The 25,201-nt window shown below is 32.1% G+C and overlaps 1 protein-coding gene across 1 annotated transcript in view; it reads left to right on the forward strand.

The window, feature by feature from the left end:
* UNC13C_2 (Protein unc-13 C) overlaps positions 1 to 25,201 on the forward strand; it is a gene marked incomplete at its 5' end in the record, with an annotated part of 95,673 nt that overhangs the window by 54,261 nt on the left and 16,211 nt on the right. Inside the window, 9 exons of the mRNA XM_035731286.2 lie at positions 97 to 165; positions 5,652 to 5,741; positions 7,637 to 7,762; positions 11,901 to 12,091; positions 13,401 to 13,733; positions 16,182 to 16,422; positions 19,177 to 19,331; positions 21,178 to 21,322; positions 24,233 to 24,391. Of these exons, the coding sequence (XP_035588142.1) occupies positions 97 to 165; positions 5,652 to 5,741; positions 7,637 to 7,762; positions 11,901 to 12,091; positions 13,401 to 13,733; positions 16,182 to 16,422; positions 19,177 to 19,331; positions 21,178 to 21,322; positions 24,233 to 24,391 (1,509 nt within the window). The remainder of the gene's footprint in view (positions 1 to 96; positions 166 to 5,651; positions 5,742 to 7,636; positions 7,763 to 11,900; positions 12,092 to 13,400; positions 13,734 to 16,181; positions 16,423 to 19,176; positions 19,332 to 21,177; positions 21,323 to 24,232; positions 24,392 to 25,201) is intronic.

A 25,201-nucleotide genomic window follows, 5' to 3' on the forward strand; every position in this document is an offset into this window, starting at 1 on the left:
TCATATCTTTAATTATTGTTTACATTGTTCTGTATGTTCTCTCTTTTTTTCTCTCTCTTTATGTAAATTATAAAAAAAAACAATTTTTTTTACTAGCGAGAGAAATTCATTAAATTACTGGACAATTTATATATCGCCATAAGAATCGATTTATCAAAATATCGTGTAAGTGTTTGTGGATATAATTCCGTTCATTTCTTGTTATCTATATAGACACTTATATATATTTCACTGGTTGAAATCATGAGTCAATTGAAGCTAGACTACCATGGAAAACCTTGAGGCACTGGACGGCTGTTTCGCCCTAGTATAGGACTCTTTAGCAGTGCGCAACCACGATCCCGCACCCCGCGAGGTTCGAACCCAGGACCTATCGGCCTCGCGCCAGGCGCTTAACCAACTAGACCATTGAGCCGACATCCAGCGATGTTAATGTCTAACTTCAACCAATCCACGAAGTTGCGCCACCGTACACTATTGTCTCCAGTGAGTTCCTATCTTACAACAGACCTCAAAACAGTCCCATACCAGGATGGAACGGCCGTTCAGTGCTTCCAAGTTTTCCATGGTGGTCCAGCTTCAATCTACTCATGATTTTACTCAGTGAAATTTCTAAAAATCTCCACAAAACCCATTCTGATATATATATATATATATATATATATATATATAACGACTATTCATGTGAAAGAGTTTTGCCACAAAGGTAAGTTTAACTGGTAATAATAATAATAATAATAATAGTAATAATAATGTCGTCAGTAGTATTGGTATCAACATAACATTAATAATATAAGATATAATTACAATTTAGCTCATTACATATTAAGTAATCGATTGCATTTTGAAATTAACTTCAATTAAATTCACCCATATAATATATGTTTATTAAGATTAATTGGATAATACGATTCAATGATAAGTAAGTTATCAAATAGATTAGTACTTCATGATGCAAATATATTTGTACAATGTATGGAACATAAATGAATTAACTCCATTCATAGGCATACTTATATACATGTATTCATATAGTTTATTTTTGTATAAGTAACAAAAGATAATTATTTTCATAATGATCATTGAAGTATTGATTACGTTTTGATTTCATGGAGAGAAAAAAAGCATTGTAAGAAGGAAATCAGCAACATGAAAGAATAATCTGTTTGGTTATTGAGTAGTGCCTGATGTCATGTTTGTCTTGTCTTTTAGCATTGATCGAATTCTATCGATGAAATTGTGATATGCCTGACAGTTTAAAACATTTAACGTCACATGCACTATATTCAGATATAAAGTGATTCGAAGTAATCAACAGAAAACCCTGCTTTTGCTAGTTAGGACTGATCAGCAAAGTTCATTCGGAATCTTGAGGAACTGATGCTTGCTGGTAGATTCAAACTGTTAGCAACCGTCTTTATAGGCTATAATTTTATCACTGAGTCATTTAGATACTGTCTGACCTTCATGACATGAAACCTAGGCCTACGACTTCCTTCAAACGACTTCTAATTAGTATAATTTAACAAAACGTATATGATGGTTTCTGATTTATTTGACATTATAACTCACGAAGCAATTTTAGTGACGGATTACTTTTACAGAACCATGGATTTCTTACCGAAACCATCTGGTTGTAAGATCACATAGATTCCATACAGACGATGTGAGACTGTAATTCAGAAAGTATGCTATTATCCCTAATCCACATAGGATTTAAACAGTTTTTCTTCTGTTGATAATTCCATAATTAAGTTCGTCTGTCACTGATCATTATCAACGTCGAATCTGATGTTTACATGTATTACTCCATGTTGTAGCCCTTCACATCAGCTGAACGAGAGGAATTCAACAAGATGGCTGGTATTATACAAGAAACCTATTGATGAAATAATACCTTCTTGGAGGAATAGATGTGATCGATGATTGGAAAGTCATGAATGATAGTCGATGAAAGGTGTAAAGAAAGATAGAAAATACTTACAATTGAGTGAATATGACTGAATTGTTTCCGTGTTCCTAAGTGTTCTCACAAATTGATTATGATTATTCAGTGGGCTCTAACCTAGGAAACGAGAATTCACGACTTGGCTCAGATCAAAAGGTTGTGATTTCGTGAAATGACCTCTGTCTTTCTTCCAAGTCACTTTTATATCAGCCTACATTGTACATTGTGTTGGATGTTGGTTAGTCAAAAGTAACCAATGTCCTAACCACCTCATTCCATAACATTTTATAGCCTCATTAGTGAACTGAGTTACTAATTTATCAATCTATGTAAATTTATATCTTAGTTGTCTCAGTGAAGATCTGTGATTTTTTAACTTTAAATTCACAAGAAAATCAGATGCGATTCACTTTGTATTGTTTATTTGAATCTTCCCATTGATGCCTTGATATTGCCTTAAGTCACAAGTATCGCAAGCAAAGATGGATGGTGGGCAGCATTGGAATACAGGGCACGCGTTTCGTCCCATTTGGGAATCGTCAGCTGGATGTATCTCTTATCAGGACTTGTTCGCTAAGTGGATAACGTGATGATGTTTGAAAAGAACGGGTTCAAGTGCCGGAGTGAACATCAATTCTGGGATGCAGATGCATCCAACTGACGAGCCTCAATTAGAATGAAACGCGAGTCCTGGATTCAACTGCTAGCCACCATCTATCATTTCTTATAATATCAGGATTTACCTACATCCTAACGTTGATCTTCATATTAAGACTCATTGGGGAAATGCGTTGGTGTTTGAAATGAAAGATATTGGGTTCGAATCTTACGGTAAACATCAAAACTAGCATGCAAATCCAACTGTCTAACTAGTTCCAAATAAGACGTAATATTCATCGTGAATTTCACTGCTAGATACAATCCATACAATTTGTTTTTCAAGATTTTCTTTTACACCGGTATATCAAAAATTCTGATAGTTTTAAATCATTCTACCATTACTTTCTATAATTTTAATAAATTGTACTTCTTGCATTTCTCTTCTCTTTATCAGTAAAACATTAATTAGTTTATTAGCACTGTAATGAATAAAAACATAGGTGGGGACGACCAAGTGTATACAAATACGAAATTACAGAATATCTTGGTAAAATATGAGAACCATACATTACAAGTTTCCATCATTTGTCCTTCACATTCTACATGATTATTCCACTTCATAATTTCTTCCTATTTTACCTTCTATTTTGTTCAAATCTTAACCTTCTGCTATCAGGGTTTTCACTTCCAATTGATATTACATACTACTTGTGTCTGTCAATATAAGTAGCATACACGACAGCACTTTTACAAAACAGATTGTCATTACTAACTTAAACTAGTGGATAACATGAACAACGGATGTGTTTGTTAAGACACGATTACGAAGATGTAAACGAATATACATACAAATAAATATAGAAAAATTTGTAAAACCTATCCACTTTTTTTCCTATGGTCAACTCATCAATAATGTATCCGTGTTGTTGTTTTCGAAAGGAAATGAAAGGATAAAAAAACAAATAATAAGATGAAAACAGAATAAAAATCCAGGAATAAGTTTTTTTGTTTTTTTAAAAATGTATCCAAGTTGAATGTTGGTTAGTTGTTCAAAGAATTGTGTATGTGTATGTGTGTGTGTGTACATCCATGTGGAATAAACGAATGTCGAACAAGATTAAACTATCCTGTAGTAGTTCAATAAATAATGGTGATAATAACAACAGACTTTGTTTTAGAAATTGAACCAAGATTTGATGGATCAAATTATGATGAGATGAATCTGTGTGAAAATAATTTGGTTTTTTTTTTAATTTTCTTCTCAGTTTTGCAAAGCGTTCAGACACAACAGCTCTGGCACATAGACACATACACATACAGTATATTCTAATTGTCAATTCAAGTTTAGCTGACACTTGATATAATATTGAATAGATTAGTGTTATACGGATTAGCTTCATTTAGATTAAGCTGAAAATAATAATAATAATAAATGTCAGAAAACAACTTGTTTACTGTAAAGATTATCGTTTTTTGGAATATCATCAAGAATGATGGTGTGTTTTTTTGTAAAAAAAAACAACCCATGAGAGATCTATTCAAACTTACAGGGTATATATTTTTCAACTATGCAAATATCACAATGTATTTTCCATGTTTAAAACTTCTTATCACTCATTAATTATGCATGTCATGCTCATAACACACTCACATGATTCGGTTAGAAACATGAACAACCTATTGTGAAATGAATCATCAAAGATTTCAAGCAGTGCCAATTTCGTAAAGTGGAGTGAGTGTGTTCCACTTTATTTGCTTTTTTAAGGGGAGGGGACGATTGGGGATTTTGATAAAATTCATGTGGTAAATATCATTTGTGAGATGGATAAAAGTTTCTAGGCACAGAACCAATCAAAAAAGTTGGCAGATAAAAATCAGTATCCGTGACACTTTTGAAAAATACTTATCCAAATTTATTTTCAATATTCATCAATTAAATAGAATTTAATTTTACTGGGGTCAATTCTTAATGGAAAAGTCAACACTAAGCAAGACTCAAGCACATCTATCTGATGATTCATAGATAGAATGAAACACACTTAATGAAACATACATAATATATTAAATGGAATTTGTTGCACATTTTTTATATTTTAATCATTGTAGGGTTTGGGGGCAGATTGTAGAATTTTCATGGACTTTACATAACTACCTAGTCTCAGTTATACTACCATTGAAAACCTGGAGGCATCGGGAGACGGTTTCGTCCTCGTATGATAGGCATCGGCGGCGGAAAACCATGACTACATATCTGTGAATCAAACTCAGGACCTTAGGCTTCACATGCTAGCGCTTAACCTCTAGACCCTTAGCACGGAATCCAACAACGTTAGTGTCTAACTCCAATCATTTTTTTTAGCTCTCGGAATTCTTTATTGTAATCAAACATACGAAATTAATCGACGTGATCATTATTGTTAATAGAAATAATTATTTACATAGCAGCAAAAGGGTTCTCTTTTCAACAAATATATATATATGAGATTTTCTATCAGCAAACATAAACAGTGAATAAATATGAGATCATAGGAAAGTTGCTATACTAGCTTATAATGTGTTGATAATTACAACAATAAAAAAGATTTCTGTTTGTGAACAGAAAGCTGTGTACGGTTTAATAAATTAACAATCGATCATAGTAGGTGGATGATATCTTACAACCCAAGTGTTTTAATGAAATACCTATGATTACGATAGATTTTTGAATATATCTGGGTGTAGAGTAAATGTTAACTTGTCTATTAGTCATATCTATAGTTTGCAGTAGTTTGTTTTGGTTACTAATACATTGAAATCTAGTTATTTCTTATTATCCGGGTGCTTTGATGGCTGAATACTAATCTCCTGCACTTAACTAACCTTTCAAGTACATATATATTCAAGAATTTGTTAGTGGTAGTTCATTTACAAATATTTTGTTAGTTGTACTACCACAAATAGGATCATCAAGTTTTTTTCATGTACACATTTTTTATTATGGTGATTGTGTTTGAAATATTTGTTAATATAAAGTTACAGTTCCAATCAGTTACCACATTTACACAGGTTAAGTTATTATCTTTATTTTTCCCCCTCTCTTTCTTTACGTTTATTCATTTTCTAGACTGTATTCCCTGCATCACAACCAGAAAGATTGATTGATTTGAAATCTACCGTAGATCTTCTTACAAGTATCACATTTTTTCGTCTCAAAGTAGGTTTGTCAGTTAGTGGGAAAAATTGTTAGTATTTTTCTAAAAAATTTAACTGTATTGTTGTCAATCCTGTGAGTCACGTTCCAACAGATCTATTCAGAGTAGTAATAATAATAATTATAGTACTGATGTAGTCTAAAGTTTTTATCTCTTTTGATATGATATTTTTCGGTAATAAATATCAATATAATAGTTGTCAGTTTATCAGAGGTTTGCATCAAACATAATTTCCGTTTGAATCACTAACACACACACACAACACATTCAGTAGAGGTTTGAGCCAAGTAACGTGATTTGAAAATCATTTTGTTCTTGGGAGAATGAAATAACTTTGTGAATAGTTTGGTTCGCTAAGTGTTGTGAAGGCAAGTCAGTCAACTATATTTTAATAGCATTTCTATAATTACAACTTCAACATGTTTGAACAGAAAACATGTAACTAAGTAGAATGGGGTAAGAGAGGACCCACCGATATGAGTTTTAGCATTCTACATCTTTATAAATGGAAGAACGTTTCAATGAAAGTGATAGAATTTAAGTAGTACAATTCAGAACTGGATATTAAGATATACAAATTTTGTCGGACGTATTGATGAACTGAATGCTCATCTTTAGTGACCAATATCTTCATTGAGTACACTTGTGGGTTAACAGCCATTAATGTTTCAATATATTAAGAATTTTAGAAGGCAGCTGCCACTCTAAACAAACTTTCGTGTTTTTGTACAAGCCAGCGCATTATTGATTTCACATTTTAGATTGTCTAATCTGTTAACCCTGAATCCACTCATAATCCGGTTGTCAAAGTACATCTCTTAAGTTGTGCTACTCAAAGAATAAATACAGATTGCATAATTATATAATTAATTCGTTCCTTTTAAATATGTTTAAATCTACAATCCGTTTAAATAAACGACATATTTTACCAAGATATTTGGTATATAGATGGACGTTTTAGTTCACACATCCTTATCTCGATGCAGCAATCCATTTAGGTTAGTATAGTGCGTTTACGAAATTTTATATTATTGGTCTGCTAAATATTGCCAGTCACCACTATTGAAGTCAACTGAATAAGATGGTAGACAAAACAAACCAAACACTGTCCACAAAATGAAATGCAGTAATTAAGAGCAGCATCACACAGGGCAAAATGACCATCTTATTATTCTACGTCCAACTGAACATCGATTGGAATGACATAGAGTCATTTATATCAATGCATTTATATAACTATGGACATGAGTTCGACTAGAAAAACATCAAAATATCTAACAAAGGAAAATATAGGAATCTAGGGAATGTTCGGAAGCCCAATACTGAACGTGCGTCAATCAGTAGACATATAGAAATTGACTCAATCTATCAAACGATAAAAAAATGATAAACAACTTCGAAATCAGAGATCAGGTCGAGGTAGAAAATATTCAAAACGATAATGTGCTTATGATGTTGTTTACAATGCTGACAAAATCTTTATGACCGAATAATTTACCTCCGAAAACACGACACAACTTGAAAATCCTCGTCCGAAGCTGCCAATATTCTTCAACTGGACAGGTTTGTTACAAAAGTTGACTAGATACAATAATTAAACATGGTTTAATAAGTATTATACTTAGTGTTGGATAAACATTCGATTCCAATCAAACCAACAGATTCACTGAAAGTATTGAACCTAGCACTAGTACTGCGAGATGAAAAAAATATTAGGTAACAAATCCAATAAATTTCAGTAGAATTTCAATTCTAAAAGATCCAAGAGTTGTTAGGAAACAAGAAAAAGAAAATTGCCGGTGACATTTTTCTTCACATTTAGACTGATTTCTACCAAATCCTCCTGTTTTTTTTTCTTTCATAATTCTTCTATTTCTCGTTTACACTTTGAAAATAGGTTCAAGAGCTTAGTTCACCTCCAAGAACAGGTCAAATATTACGTGAATGTATTGAAGCTTGTATTCATGCAACCTATCAGTGCCTTTGTGAAAATGTACATGACTTATATGGGAAAAGTTTACAGGTAAGCAAATAATTAGTTAGTTTATTTAATTAATTAAGTTAATTAATTGGTTAATATTCAATAGCATATACAAATATGTACTGCACTAAACCGGTGTTGATAAGTTATTCAATAATAGTCATGAAAATTAACTTTGACTTTCAGCAATTGTGGTACTTTGTAGGTATCATTATCAAGGTTTGACATGGTGATTTCAAATAAATTGAGGATTAAGTAGATTGATCTAAATAAAAAAAATGTAATATCCCAATGAGTAGGGAAATTAGGTTTTCTGATGGTTCGTTATTCAGTGGAAGCCACTTCTTCAGAGAATAAATAAGCAAATCAAGTTTAAATAATACAAAGGAACAAAGCAAGAATATTAGGTGCCGTCAATCAAAAACAGGTCTGAACAAGTCAATTGTAGTACTGTAAATAATATTCAGACAGTTTAATTTAAACCAGTAGTGCGGTCGAATCCTAAGTGCGTTATTAGCGGTATAGTGAAGTTGTTCAAATAAGTAGAGTAATTTTACAGCTGGATTCACTTTATCGTTTTAATGATGGACACTAATCACTAGGAAACTGTTAAATTGTGTTTAATTCCTCTTAATCATCTTATTAAAAGCGTACCTAAAGGAAACTATTCGATTACTTCTAAACCAAATCAGTGAAGTGTACATCAATTCTCATTATGATTAATGTCAACACTCAGGAAACTTCATGCAATTGGTTCCCTTTATGAATTTAAATAAAGCAAAAACAAATATTGGTGCAGAATAGTATGAATTCATATTATTTCGAGGTTTCTCGTCAGCTGCTTACAAACCAAAAATGTGATAGAATTTTTACATTGAGATAGAGTGAAAACAAATGACATAGATGAGTGTAAATAACTGGGTTACAATAATAACTATATATATATGCTAGAACAGGTCAGAGGTCAAAAGGAATTAATTCGGGTTGGGTGGTGTAATAATGGAATTGAATAATCATAAGATAGGTTACGTAATAATAATTAAATAGAATTTGAAAAGTTAAGATAATTTAGGAGGATCAGATGGTGGAAATGCGTAAATAATAATGTGGTTTAAGAATTATGTAACAGGGGAGGAATATAAATATTTTAAAATAAATAAAAATAAGATAATAATAATAAGAATAATAATAAAGGGTTACCAGGGTAGCGATAAGTTAATTAAAGTCTCTTTTTGAATACATAAGTCAGGTTTAAGTTTTTTTTATCATAATAGCTTCAGCAAAACGGAGGGTGGTCGTACTTCTTTGTCTATTGATAACTTTGAAAGCATGAGGAATGTCGATGGTGTGCCCGGTGTCAAGTAGATGTCGAGCTATTGCACTGTTGAAAGCCCTGGTCCCACGCAGCCTCAAGTTTTTGGAACATGCTCAGAAATGCGGACATGCACTCTTCTCTCAGTTCTTCCAATGTATGTGCTTTGGCACGTACATGTAAATTGGTAGATGCAGTTGGAGCTACTAAGAAAAGAGGGCTTGTCGATTTTGGTTTGTTGAAGTGAGCAGTTCGTTTGCCATACTGTCATAAGTTTTGCTGCTGGGTAGGTGACTTTCAACGCAGAGTTTATTCTGTGATTGATTATTCCAGCGATTTCATCACCTTTGAAACGTAAGTGTAAAAAGCAGGTTTTTCTTTCTACTCCATCGTATTTTGTATGAGGATTGCTTTTTGCATATTTCTGGATAAATCTCAATGGGTATTCATTATCGCGTAGAACATTAGTAATCAGATTAATTTCATCATCAAGGTATTCTTTTGAACAGATTTTTTGAGCGCGGTCAAAAAGGGTTCGTACAATACCCTTTTTGTAACTCATTGGGCAGAAACTGTGGTTATTGAGATAAAGACCACTCCAGGTATTTTTATGATGAATATGTCTATGTAATTTACCATCAGATGTTCGTCGGATGCCAACATCAGTATGGCAAACGAACTGCTCACTTCAACAAACCAAAATCGACAAGCCCTCTTTTCTTAGTAGCTCCAACTGCATCTACCAATTTACATGTACGTGCCAAAGCACATACATTGGAAGAACTGAGAGAAGAGTGCATGTCCGCATTTCTGAGCATGTTCCAAAAAACTTGAGGCTGCGTGGGACCAGGGCTTTCAACAGTGCAATAGCTCGACATCTACTTGACACCGGGCACACCATCGACATTCCTCATGCTTTCAAAGTTATCAATAGACAAAGAAGTACGACCACCCTCCGTTTTGCTGAAGCTATTATGATAAAAAAACTTAAACCTGACTTATGTATTCAAAAAGAGACTTTAATTAACTTATCGCTACCCTGGTAACCCTTTATTATTATTCTTATTATTATTATCTTATTTTTATTTATTTTAAAATATTTATATTCCTCCCCTGTTACATAATTCTTAAACCACATTATTATTTACGCATTTCCACCATCTGATCCTCCTAAATTATCTTAACTTTTCAAATTCTATTTAATTATTATTACGTAACCTATCTTATGATTATTCAATTCCATTATTACACCACCCAACCCGAATTAATTCCTTTTGACCTCTGACCTGTTCTAGCATATATATATAGTTATTATTGTAACCCAGTTATTTACACTCATCTATGTCATTTGTTTTCACTCTATCTCAATGTAAAAATTCTATCACATTTTTGGTTTGTAAGCAGCTGACGAGAAACCTCGAAATAATATGAATTCATACTATTCTGCACCAATATTTGTTTTTGCTTTATTTAAACTCAGGAAACTGTGTACATCATACAATCCCTCTTCCTCCCGAAAAACTACAAATGACTAACATGCTGAGATGTTTCTGAACACCCACTCTTTATAAAACATTCATTTCAACGAAAGAACCATTTAGTTTAAATGTTTTATTATGAAGAAAGATATCCAGGTATAACTATAATTATAATTAACAATATTTTTTATTAACATACTCCTGGAACAAAACAGCAATGAGAAAACAAAACTATAACTAATAATTATTTGGTCTGGCGATTGTCCTTGTCAGTACTGAGTACAATTTGTTTCACTGTAATGATGGTAATAATAACAATAATAATAATAATAATATTAATAATAATAATAATCATACCCTGTACTACAGTAAACGACAAAATGTTTCTTTTCTTCGTTCTCTATATACTGCTAATTCTCCTTTTTATATGATATGTGAAAGTAAAATAGAGTTTAACTGTTACCATGGTAAATGTTTATTGATTATTCTTTTTTCTTGAGAAAAAGGTTTTAGAAATATCATCTAGTTATTTATCTATCATTGAGTAAGTCAAATACTAACTTGCAAATAAAACCGGAGAGTTATTGATTAACTCTAAAGTGACATAAAGTAAATGGATTGTGTCTAGTAGTAGCATCCAAAATGTACGTTTCATTCATATTGAGACTCATCAACTGAACGTACATGCACACTAGTATTGATGTTAACATGGGAATTTGAACCCAGTAAACTTGGTTTCAAACATCACTGAACAACTGAATCTAGGCTACCACTGACTTGTTCAACAGGTGTGATGCTAATAGGATTATTAGAGACGATTTGAAGAACCTGAAGTTTGTATATGGTAATTCAGCCGTTCAATTAAGCGTTCAGATGATAATTTTTTACTAGACTAGGACCGATTACCAGAAATAAAAAAATCATTTACACTGATTCATAGTAATCTCTAATAGTTAGCAATTTCATGTTCGTCTTGTCATTAGGTGTCACTCAATTCTACCAAGGACACTACGTTAACTGGCTACTAGTCCAAATGACATGAAATCTCGATCAAAAATATGTTAGGTTGTCAGGAATCAACTATGTGGAGCATCAGATCTACTCCGTTCAAACTGAATTGCATAGTGATGCCGTCTCTCACACAGTAACGCTGAGTAACTTTTGTTCGGTTCAAATATACAGCATCTGCTTTTCCAAGACATTTTATGTGTGTTGTGCTGATTTGTATCAGATAACACAATAGTTAGGTATTCTTAATGAGCCTAATTTATGATATAACTGACATTCTCAATTTGATTTCACATCTACCATATAATAGACGAGTTTTACTAGATTTGCTTATAGTCATTAGTCCACAAGATTATTTTCTTTTATTCTATATTAAATAAAGGCAACCAATACAGAATCTGGGAATACTGAATTTGTATCTGATAATATGAATAGTGGAGCTGGACAATCGTTAATTGGGGAATTAGATCAAATGGATGGTATGCGATCGCCGACCTATTGGCATCGTCTTATCACATTGGTTGTTTCAGTTCTTGAAGATGATCGAAAACATTATGCACCAGTATTAAATCAGTAAATTTGAAGAGTTAATTTTTTTAAAAGGAAAATTAAATTGGACGCTGATAAATTTGACTTATTAATATTCCGCATAACATTTTAAAATGATCTACAGTGTAGATCTATTGTGTTATTTAATAATACTTTACAAGTTGAATGATTACAGAAGTTTTTCTCCTTTAATTTCGAGTTGAATAACAATGAGAGAGAGAGTTATACTCACTGATATAGGATCGAATACACAACCTTTATATCTTTCAGCTTACACGGTATGATTAATCTATGGAGTTGGAATATATCGGTCTATATTTTTGAACTTAGTCAATGTCATTGGCAAGATACTTTAACACTGTCAACTTAACTGACTCTAAATGTCATGGTTTCTCATTGGAACATTGAAAAAACACACTTAAGATAGCTACATCTGGGTGTATTATGTTAGTTTTCGATTGAAACCATCTTGAGATTTCACAAATCTCCATATAAGTAACTTAGTAACTTTTTATCAGTATTAACGATGTTTTTGACTTTCACTTGAAAAAGGAAACAGGAAAATACACAAGAATCTTCCTGGGTAAATGTGAGGACAACTTATCCTAGACTAGAGAAGTCTTTACTTAAGTGTAGAAATCCTGACACAATAAGGGAGTAAAAAAGTATACTCCAAAGAAATGGAGAAATAATATTGTAAAGAAAAATAAAGGAGAGGGATGGTATACTTAATAACGAAATGAACAGAAATAGTATTTCATAAGAAATACAGTTCAATTAGGAATACAACTGACAAACACTTCATTCAGTTAAGGAAGCTCTATTCACTACTATAAAGAGTAGTGCAATAGTAACCTACAGAAAGACCACTACAATATTTTTATCATTATCTGACAATTTTATTGGCGTTATGTCTTCTGGGCTAAATGGTATAATGGATGGAGTAGCTTCTATTGTCACTCAAGACAATATTTTCAGGATTTACTTCATGTATCATGTCACTGTGTTACACAATTTCCAAGTGCTTGAACCCAAGAGTCATGAAGTATATCAGTGAGATCAAACCCAATGAGCAGTGATGAATAACAAGGTCACGGTGATAAATTATTGAAGAAAAGAAAGATAAACAACTACAGATTCTGGCTAAAAAAACATGCAGTCTATAATATATGATAGGTTGATGTGTTATAAAATGATTTAAAACTAAGTTGAGAGATTAATCTTCAGTGATATATTTGTTTACGGTGAAAAAGAGTAATTTCTAAGTCTATTTATTTTAATAATATTAGGAGTTATGTCATCTCATTTTGTTTTTATTCACTTTGTCCATCAGATTTCCACATGAAATCAATCTAGGCGATATGTCAGCTGAGATGATATGGAAATGTTTATCGGATGATTTAGCTAATGGATTAGCTCAGCATACAATTACAGCTAAATATTATTTCAATAATACTGAAGAGAATATATTGGATAGTTTATCAAAAGTGAATAAATTGCGTGATTCATCTAAGTCAACTGGACAAGATAAAGTTGTCTTAAAAAGTGGAATGAATAAAATCAAATCTTCAGATTATATGAATCTGTGTTTTCGAGTGAAATGGTTTTATAATACTTATATATCAACACTGGCAAGATTCAAAAATTCAGTTCCTGATTATCCTCGGTAAGTAAAGACTAATATTGACGTAATGTTTTTTACATCACGGATTGATCTTAGTTAAGCGACCGTTAGAAACCAGAAAACAGTAGTGTTGTGAAGATTGTTAAGTTTTAATTGGAATCATGAATTGATCAAACCCGGAAGCACTGGATGGCCGTTTAGTTTTAGTATTGAACTTCTCAGTAGTGCGCATCTAGGGTTCGACTGCCTCACGCGGGATCGTGGATGCTCACTGCTGAGAAGTCCCATATTAGAACAAAACGGCCGTCTAGTGCTTCCAGGTTTTGCAGTGGTGATCTACAAATTGATAGGTCCATGATCTCATTTAAAGCATTGAATAGCTCTTTGGTCTCAGTCTTCGACTATATATAGAGGTGTTTATCCATAAACTTAATACAGATCAAGTCCGAGAGCATCATTTTTCTCACTGAGCACTTGATTCTAAGACCACTGAGTTAGGATCCAGTAGTTAACGATTCTAAGTTCAGTCAATCCACCATATTGGATAACTACCTATCAGTGACACTGACGAGTGACTACTTCATACATTAGATGTAGACTATAACATTTAAAGATCCCCACAAATCTCCTATACTAAAAATGAATCATTTAACTCATTGATTTGAAATAAAGTGAAAAGTTGTTTCTATCAAACGTTAAATCCATTTATCGAGAATGAAAAGATACGAGAAATGTTATGGATTTGTGATGTTTCAAAGTTAGATGAGATCTCTTTTGACGGTTAATCAACTTAACAATTGTTTACATCATTTAAAAAAACAATGGTGAACTGGCCTGCTTGATGTTAGTTCAAAGGTCCTGCGTTAAGACCTTTAAACATTTCATTGATGTGACTCATTTACCAAGTCTAGATTTATATATATACATCGTTTCGAAGGCTAGTGATACTGATCACTCACTCAAAACCAAAGTAAGTAGAATGGGTTTTAGACAACTGGCTAAATGGTTGCATATCAAATGGATTAACCATTACTGCACCGTTCAATTCTTGTCTGGGTTTTAGGCGCTCATTATAAACTTGGTCGAAGTAATTATTCAATTTATCTTGGGTTTTTTAAAATAATTTTCAGTATGTAATACAGAATATTTTGATAATGATTGGCATGAACATTGTTACCATTGACAAATAAAACCGTTGGATGAGTTGATATTCTGGTTGTAAAGACTCATGATCTATTTCTGTAGCACAGGGGCATTTTTTTTCTTAGACATTGGTTGAACATTAGATTATTTTATATGCTATGTCTTTAATTGTTTCTGCGTATTGAACAGGTGGACTTAATATCATCTCATTTATTCTACTATAACACTCACACGAATATATAACTAGTTTTTCAAAATAACCTACATATTCCTTTAACTCAGAATAAGAACATCTTTATCTGTAGACTTCTTGAATTTTGTGACATTACACAATTGTATTCAGTACAAATGAAACTAGGATAAACATTTAATATCGAATTAGGTCGTTCTGTCATAACGTACGTTGGTGGTTTATCTGTACAGAAAATTATTCAGTATTGGCTAATTACAAACTAATGATTGAATGAAATGGCAGTAACGTAATAATAATAACAAAGGAGTTAATTATTCGAAAAATCCAGATTTTTATCTTGTCTGATTAAGATCCATTAACTGAATGTTTTTAAGTCTTCCCTAAACTTGAACCCATTATCTATTACAGTAATCAATACTGAGTTTCCTGTTTTCCTATGAATATTGATCGTACTAATATTGTACCTAATAGTGGTTACACCTGTTTCATTAAACTATGCTTGATCGAATCTGTTGGAAATTTAAAAAATCTGTCTAACAAAATCTAAAAGATCGAGTAACCGTTAAATTGTTTTTGATCAGTTTGACTAATTAAACATTTAGGGAATCATTAAGTACAAGTTTTTACTTGAAGCTTTCATAATCTTTGGATTATTGGTTTTGACTTGATCTGTCTGACTGATCTAATTTTTGAAGCGAAATTTCTATCGCTTTTCTACCTTCTAACTTTCTTCAAAGTTTAAGGATCGTTGATTTTTGTGCAGGTCTATAAACTGGTTAGAAGTTCGATAATGCAACATGTTTAACGTGACAAACTTAACAGTATAAAAATGAAATGCAATTTCCTGTACTTAACGTTATTTGGAGAATGAATACCTTTCAACTGTTCATAGTGTTTTAGTGTTTGATCCTTTATTATTTTTGAAATCCTTGAAGATCTTTAAAAAGTAACTATGTTTTGAAAGTAGAATTAAGGTGCTATGTTTGTTCCTTTAGCTGGTACCTAGTGTGATCACTGGTTTTTAGTTTGTACAATAAGACTAGATAATATTTACTTAAACTATATCTGCATAACTACAGAGTTTATTACAGTTTTTGATATTCGGTTAATTTAGTTTTCATTCTGTAACTTTTTATTCTTTTCATAAACTGCAGTTGGTTTGAAGGTCTCGTATTGATTTGGCTAGCTGAGAATGATGAAGTATCTGCAAATTATTTAAGAAATGCTTATGATCGTGACAAACAAGATGGTTTTCAATGTTCTAGTGAACATGTACTCTATTCAAATTCTGTTGTTGATGTATTCACTCAACTGAATCAATGTTTCGATGTTATACGTAAACTTGAATGTCCAGATAAACAAGTTGAAGGACAATTTTTTCATAGATTCTCACTGGTAAGTAAATTCCTTAACTATTGGATCTACATGAGTGATTAAATAACTGCGTGTAATTGTAAACAAATTTACGGAAATAAAAATTTTTTTCAACAGCTAACTTCATCAAATAATTATGTGCTGAAATGAGCTAGTTACTAAACTATTTCTAAACTGGTTAACCTTATTTTAAAGCCAAGCACACGATTTATACCGTTTAAACGTATACAACTGATTATGTCACAATAGACAGGGTAAGTTTTATACAAAGAAATTCTTCTCTTATATAACTGTCAATCATGACAATTTATACAAAATTACAATTTCACATCCAGTTTTCAATAGGCTAGATCTGTGTTGTCATTGCGTGGATATGAAGAAGTGAGAGAAAGGAGTCACTAGCCAATCAGTTAATCACCATATATTATCTGATCAACAGAGGGAAATTAATACATGTTAATTGAACAGTATACCTCTCTCCATATGTGTATATATATATAATCATTTAGTGCTAACGATGAATAAATGTGAAGTCAGTTTTAAGTAAATAAATACACTGAAAATTGAATGGATTGTTTGTATGGAAACTAATTAACAATTATGATAATGATTTAGGTGAACTAATTAAAGAAAGTTTGGATTCTGATTTGAACACCATTAAGATTTACATAAGTCTTTATTCTTATACAATTATTCACTCAAAATTTGTATTTGATTAGTTAAGTTAATTAAATAGTTAAGTTTGATCTTTCAACAGAATGTTCATCACGCAAACGAACATGAACTCGAAAATAGTTGAAGTTTAAAAAGTACAAGACAACTAGTTTTATCTTCAAATTATTAATCACTGACTACTGACTAGTGTCCTATTTCGCTAGTGTTTTCTATCAAGTTACAATGTGGCTATTAGTCTAAGTGACTCGATATCGTGTCAACTATATTAAGATGTTAGGTGATTAAAATTGATTGTCTAAAAATCCTGCCTGACTTGGGTGTCACTAGGGTGTGCCTGTAATCTTGAATAAAATCATGCTCCTCGAGTCAACTTAAATTTCTGTTCCCCAGTCTTGTATTTTGTGACGTTACCACTGAGCTATTCAGATTACAAGTGACTACTGTCAGGATTGAAATATGTACAATTTACTGATCGTGAAGTATTGGTTAATGTCATGATGGTCTAGTCTTTTAATGCTTATCAATTGCTACCGCCTAAGTTTCAATGCCGCTAGAAGTCTGAATGGCTCGATATCGCTTGCACTATGCTCTCTACTGGATTTGAACAATGCGCTCTGTTACCGGATACCTATAATGATAAGAAAGCTAGGTACATCTTCAAGGTCCTATCGACTACATCAAATCACCTTACAACTGTTGTTTCTTACTTTTTCTATGATTCATTAGAACTACAAACTCATGATCTTGTTGCTCATATCACCGATAGAGAGATTTCAATTATTCAAAGTGCTTCACACCTAATATTATCACATAATTCAGCTATATAGTCGGAATGTACAATCGTTAATATGCCTAATTATAACCAGTCTTTGATTAAGCTTTGTATGTTCGTTTGTTTTTACCACATTCAACCAAGAGGGTACTTAACCTAGAAGAATGAAAACAATAACAAAAAACACTTCTTCATTTGACGTATTGTTTCATGTAATTAATTATTTAATAACAATTATAAATAAAATGAATTGATTGATACATTTCTATGGTTTGTGATTGAATAAAGAATAGAAATGACAACATAATTCATGGTAGAACAAAGTGATTTAATAAAAATTAACTAATTAACAAGTTGATAAGTTCAGTAGTTAGATTAGTGAATCACTAAGTGAAAATTTCTATTCATGTGGAGTTATTGAAGAAAACGAAGACGAAGAAGTGAATTAAGTTTGGGTATGCAGATACAAAGGGAGAACGAGAGTATGTGTGTATATGGTTAGTTCAACGATAATGATTCTGAAAACAATAAAAGGAAAATAGGAAATAATGATAAGGATTCATAGTTCTGGCGGTTACTTTTATTTGCGGTTTTATATTCTGTGAAATTAAGAAAAGGTTTGATGGTGAAGCCATCATTGTCATTCTAGATAATAATACAGTCAATAATGAATGCTGAGGTTATGGATTGGGTACTTGAAAAAGATGGTAAATTATCTGATATGATTGTTGACCTTCATCAACCAAGGTAGTTGGGTATGTGGTGCATGCCTGATCACTGCTTATTATTAATGCCCGATTTTGGCTCATAAAGGATTATTTTCGAAGAAAACAAAGAAACTTCAAACCAAAACGTTGAATCCGTCCATGGCGTCATTATCTGTTAGTCTAAGTCGTGATGGTAGATTTCGACTACCTGGATGAGGCTATTGTGATAACTACAATTAATGAGTGGAAACGTTATGTGACACTCCTTAGAGTCCATCACAATGTTCTAAACGCACTCTCTCACTATCCTACCCTAGATATTGATTTCCATTATTCGTTCATACAGATTGTATCGTTTCATTCTTATTTTCGAAATATATTCTCGATGTTTAGTCCTTCTCATTACCGTTAATACTGCATTATTTTGATTCATTTACTATTCATCTAATAAATTAAATCTCGTCATGCTAATATGGTATGGTAATTAAAGGTAGTTCAAATGTGTACCATATTCTATGTTGATTATCACTGACTTATATCAACAAGATTTCATTCATCCGATGTCATTTCATTTTTTTTGTTATTTATCCTTTTACGTCTATATTATTTTAAAATTGTTAGACTGTTGAAAAAGTTCTCCTTGCATATGCTGATCGTGTGTTAGCTGATTTCTCAACATACAAAACAGATCAACGTGTAGCTTGTATATTAGTGAATAATACACAACAACTTCGTGTTCAACTAGAAAAAGTTTATGAGAATATGGCACGTGAAAGGTTAGTTTTTCATTTTTTCTATTATTTATTCTTTCTCATTTATTTAACTTTCTGATGACAATTGTATAATTGAGACCATAAACCAGTCAAAACTAGAGCACCATTAAAAACCTTAAATCACTGGATGCCCGCTTTGTCCCAGTATAAGATAATTCAGCAGTGAGCATTTACGGTCCCTCATATAGTAATCAGACCAAGAATCTGAGGTCTTGCGCTCGAACGTTTAACTTCCAGGCCATTAGAATCGAAGGTCCTGCGTTCAAGCCCCAGGTGCGGTATCGTGGTGCGCACTGCTGAGGATTTCCATACTAGGATGAAACGACCGTCTAGTGCTTTTAGGTTTTCAATGGTGGTCTAAAATTAATCGACTCAATCAAAACTCAACAATCTCCCAAACCCTATACTGATAATTGTACGAAAATTTTTTTTGCCTAGTGATTAATATCGTTATTTATTTGTCAAATATAAATTAGTTAAAGGATAATGGTTTTCTACATTTGAAAAAAATGATTATGAATTGAGAAAATAGAAAATAAACCTGGATAATCTGACAAAATGTAGATAAATCAATCCATGTTTTTATTACTGGGCCGGTTTTTTATTTGAAAGAAAAATATTTTTTTCTTTTTTTTATTTCAAGGGAAATTAAATTGGATGGAACAGAGAACCAATAAGCACTTCACTTTTTATTAGTCAGTTTCAATAGTTGAAATCATGAGTCATGAGCATCCATGATCCCAGCTCCTACGAGATTCGAACCCAGGACCTATCAGTCTCATGCACGAGCGCTTACCCATTAGACCACTGAGCCGGCATTCAACTGTGTTAATGTCTAATTTCAACTAAGCTTCAATTGACTCATGATTTCAATTATTGAAATTACTAAAATCTCCATAAAACCCCTTCTAATTAGTTAGTTTGTTGGTAGCTGGTTTAAAATTACACCAAATCATCATGAACCTTAATTTCATAATTAATTATTTTGAAATGAAATTCTTATTACTAACCTGTGTTGATAGTATAACTATAGAGAAATGAAGGAGATCATTAGAGAGCCTATTCTTTAAATTTTGAAACTTATTTAAAATGAGTAGCTCATAATCAGCATTTATGAAATAGAACCTACTTATTTAGGTTTCAGTTAAACTAATAGTTTATGCTGATACACTCAATATGAGAGTAGTATTCAATGGATGTTGGTATTAGTTGGAGTATCATCAAAAAAGAAAACGGAATAGACTAAATACCTGTTTTCGTAATATTAATCTTTTCAAATATTTGTCTAGATCTACCTTTCTGTAATGTTAAGTGATTGGAGATAGTTAACAAGAAACCTTGGATTTAGGTCTCATGCCATTTGGCACTTGTCAGCAAAGCCTACTTATAATATTGGTAGTATTCATGCCTATTGATAGAGTTTAACTTGTGTCTATCCATCAGAAAGAACTTTTTTAGATCTTGTAATCATTCTTCATAAAGTTGTGCCCTAATATGACACTTTTGAAAGTAAATCACTTGACATTAGGAATTTTGGCTACATTAAATACTATAAACGACAACGTTATGTAATTTAACTTCATCAGTAATACGGTAGCTTAAATGACTGATAGACTGAGTGTAGGATCACATTCATTTTGAATAATTAATCAAATTGTATTTATTTCTAACTTCATCGTTTATAATTTCAGCATAATTAAAAGGTTACGGGATGATGAAAATAATTCTTTTCTAACTGTTGATTCTATTGCAATGACAGTATTATCATATTACAAATACTACTGACAAAGACCAGAAGTAAACTTTTTAATCTCAAGCAATTTACGTTTTTTTTTCTTTTAATTTTCAGTCTTGAATCCAACACTCGAGATCGTTTAAGTGCCCTTCAAGGTCGATTAAATGAAGTAGTTGATAAATTAGCTATCCAACTGACTGATCAGTTCGAACCCGGGGTTCGTTCACATGCACGTGAATGTGGCAAACTTTTACAGAAGGTTAGTTGAGATAGCAGAATTTCGTTTGGTACAAATTATTCATTGTTTTGTGACACCGCCCATCTGAAGTGGGTGGTGTCTTAACGAAACCTTGGTCTTAAGCTTTGCGTTAGTTGGCACTGGTCAACATAGTATTCCCGGGAAGTGATGTTTCCTGATGAATTTGAACCCACGTCCTGAAGTCCCACATAGTGAAGTGTTACCCTTGAACTGTTCGAGCAGCCACTCACTCAGTTTACGACAATTGATTGATCACTAAGTAGTGATCGATGTCATCTTTGTCCACTCCTACGATCGACATCAGAGAGCTAGACAAATATGACACCGGTCGCTACTCAGTGGTTAATTGATTGTACATGCATATATACATATATAAATCTCACTGAAACTGAGTTCTTACTATTTTGATTGCTATTTGTGTAATTGAAGTTTAATGTTCCATTGAGCATGTCCTTCTAAACGTTGTTTAGTATCTAGATTTCACAATTTTGTTGGACAGATTTAGTTGGAATGATATGAGAGCTAGTTTAGTGACTAGTCTAGTTGAAGATTTCGACGGTGGCTTTTTGCACAATTTTCTATGGTAATAATTTTAATAAAATTTAGTTGATTCATTGAAAAAAAAATTTGTATTTTGGTCTATCCATTTGATGTTAGGAAACTGAAAATTCATGATGATTAAAGGTTTAGATCAGACTTCAAAAGATTGTTTACATTATGAAGTATATCTAGGGGTAAGAGAAAAATTACCCTGGTACAAAGTTAAAACAAATATGAAGTTAAAAAACAGCGAGAAAAAGAGAGAAAGAGAAAAAGAAAGGAACATATTTTTGGATGATCACAAAAAGTATGCCAAACTTAGCAATATACTATTCGGGCTCAACGAACACAAACCCCATATTGTATTTTCTCTGGTTAAGAAAAGAATAAGTTCAAAATAAGGCCAGGAGTGAACTAGATATAGGCAAGGCGATATTACCACATGAAATTAATGATTAGTGTCTTAAATTCTTTTGTAAAATGCAAATCCCCTAAATTCAAGCACTGGTTAACATAGCTTTAAATAATTGTTCTGTATTTTCTTTAAAAAGTTTGAGCTAAGTACTGTCATTTACTTTTAAATCTAATGTTATTCATGTTTTCTTCTGAAATATTCTTTGTTATTGATTTCTCATTACTTGGTGCATTGCCACCATTACCTCTCCTCTTTTATCTTAGTCAAATTTCTTTCACTGTGATTGATTTGAAGTGTGATACCTTAGGTTGGCAGGGATTTGTGTTGAATTCTATTTTGTTCATTAACGCCTACACTTCAATGAGTGTGTTGTATAAAACAACCGCCCGTTTATTTCGTTATTTTATTCATACTACTTAAAATGATTAATCAATAGCTCAGTTTTTATATCTGATTAAATTGACTCAACCGATCATTTTCCGGTTCATCAATTGGCGTAAGCCTATAATGAATAACTGATGTAAACTGTTACTATACAATGTTGATAATCTCTAAAAATGAACAAAAGATGTTAGTCTTTAATGGTAGCTTTAAGGACGACATTTAGTAGCTCTTTAAAATACATCGAGAAACTACGTTTTATTTTTAGTCAATCAGAATGCAAATGATAGAAAGGGATAGTTTATTTCTTGAAAACCCAAGATGTGGTTAGGATAAGATTTGAAGTTAGGGTTTGGACTTGGGGATTAGATTTAAGACTAACGTTATAGAGTGCGTTGTAACCATATGGGTGCATCTAAGAAATTAACTTTGATGAAGAATAAAAGTATTTCAGTAGAAAAGCTAGACAATTGTTCATACTTTTACATTCTCATTTACTTAGGCAGTTAATTCTTTATTCTCAAATTTTGTGACATTTTTAGTTGTTGGGGGTTATTCAGAAATCCCAATTCGTGTTTCTTCATTTTCTCATGTTTATCACTTTTAAATGCGTCAATAAGTTATGTATTGGTATACATTTATCAGTGCAAAAATGAATGCCAGATCAGTGATATGCCTTTTTCTCAATTATTATATCACTATTGAAATTAATAAAATCTCCACAAAATCCCTTCTGATATTAATCAACATATTCTCACTCGTGACTGGCTTCAAGAGGTATATCCTGGAGTTCTATTAGGAAGCTGTCTCTAGTGAAGTTCAACCAGGTCTGTTGTGAGATAGTAACACATTGAAGATAATGGTGGATTAGTTGAATTTAGACATTAACAACACTGGATGCCGGCTCAGTAGTCTAGTGGTTAGACCAGTAAGTCCTGGTTTGGAATCCCGCGAGGTGGGATCGTGGTTATGCACTGCTGAGGAATCCCACAATAGGACAAAACGGCTCTTCAGTGCTTCCGGGTTTTCCATTGTGGTCTAGCTTCAATTGACTCATGATCTCAACTATTGATATTATATCACTACTAATACTCATTAAGATATACTATTTTATTTCCATTATTATGTAATTTATTGATGTGCCAGATGAAAATAATCAAGTAATTGGTCAATAATCTATTGTATACATATTCAACTACGTTAAATATAAAAGACTGTTTCATGTATGAAAGTGTTTTTACTTTTTTTTCTATTCTGACTCCATTTCTTCACTATTCATTTTCAATTATATCCGACTGTTGATCGTTGATCAGATAACTTAATCGAGTGTATCATTTAATCAAGTATTTTGATCTAAATTTTTTTATTGATCTACTGTTCAGTTTCATGTTTAGTCCTACTGATACATTCATCTATAATCGAGTGATCTGGTATTGAGTTGGATTGGGAACCACAATTTTGCCTAATTTTGTTATAACATATATGACTATTGAAATGCTTTTAACTGCGTTTGGTTTTGAGTCTGTACAGTAATAATAATAATAATAGTATTAATAATACTTTTTTTCTAACAGTGTAGACCATCGAATGGTTCAGATAATACAACTGGTCGTGGTGTCAGTAAAGAAGATGAAGCAAATGAATGCTTACAACCGCTAATGGATCATTTTGAAAGTATTCTCTCTATACTAGCAAATGTCTGTGATAAAACTGTATTAAAAAGAATATTAAAGGTATGTATTGTGATTTACAAAAATTTATTGAAAGTTAAGATAAAATTCTCAAGAAAGTTTTCAGAATCTGAGGAAATGCTTGAAAAACATTTTTATCCGACTAAAGTTTAGTGGAAATTTCCTAGTGAATACTAGAAAATCGATGGATTATTACTGAATTATTATTATAGAAAACTTTTAAAATATTAAAATCATGTATAAACCCATAAATATCCTTGTTTTACGTATGTAAACTTACCTATGATGTGAAGCTTCTTTTCATACTTTTAACCTTTTGTCTTCTGTTCAAGGCTTAAGTGTAGAAGATTACTAAGAAGTTAAGGAGAGGTTAGAAGTTGTTGTCAAGCATTCATGTACAAAGTATATCGAATGTGAATAATGAATATCAGTGATAAGTGTGTTGTACTATATAGTGAGGATATAAATTTGTTTCAAACAAGATTGTTAACAAATATTCTATTTTAAAGAGAGCAAGAACAAAGATTAGTACAGAAACTAATGCCTTTGATGAATTAGTCAACTATCTAAGTATCGTATGTCGCGTAAAATTTATCAACTTTATCCAAGATTTGCAAAGCAAAATATACAAGAATCTTTGTCAAAGGAACAATAAGGCTTTGGTTTCCCGGAAGCCCCCTGAAATTCTCCCTATAATCTATCAACAGTGAAGTCAAATTAGATAGAAACAGAAGTTAGAAAAAAGTAACAGAGACTTAACTGATTCCGCTGAGAAAAGAATCACGAAAGTACTCAGAGAACTCTTGAAGAAAAAGATAATCGATAATTCTACTTACAATAACCTATGACCTT

The sequence above is a fragment of the Schistosoma haematobium genome, chromosome 7, assembly GCF_000699445.3.
Source record: "Schistosoma haematobium chromosome 7, whole genome shotgun sequence".
In the NCBI taxonomy this organism is placed as follows: Eukaryota; Metazoa; Platyhelminthes; class Trematoda; order Strigeidida; family Schistosomatidae; genus Schistosoma; species Schistosoma haematobium.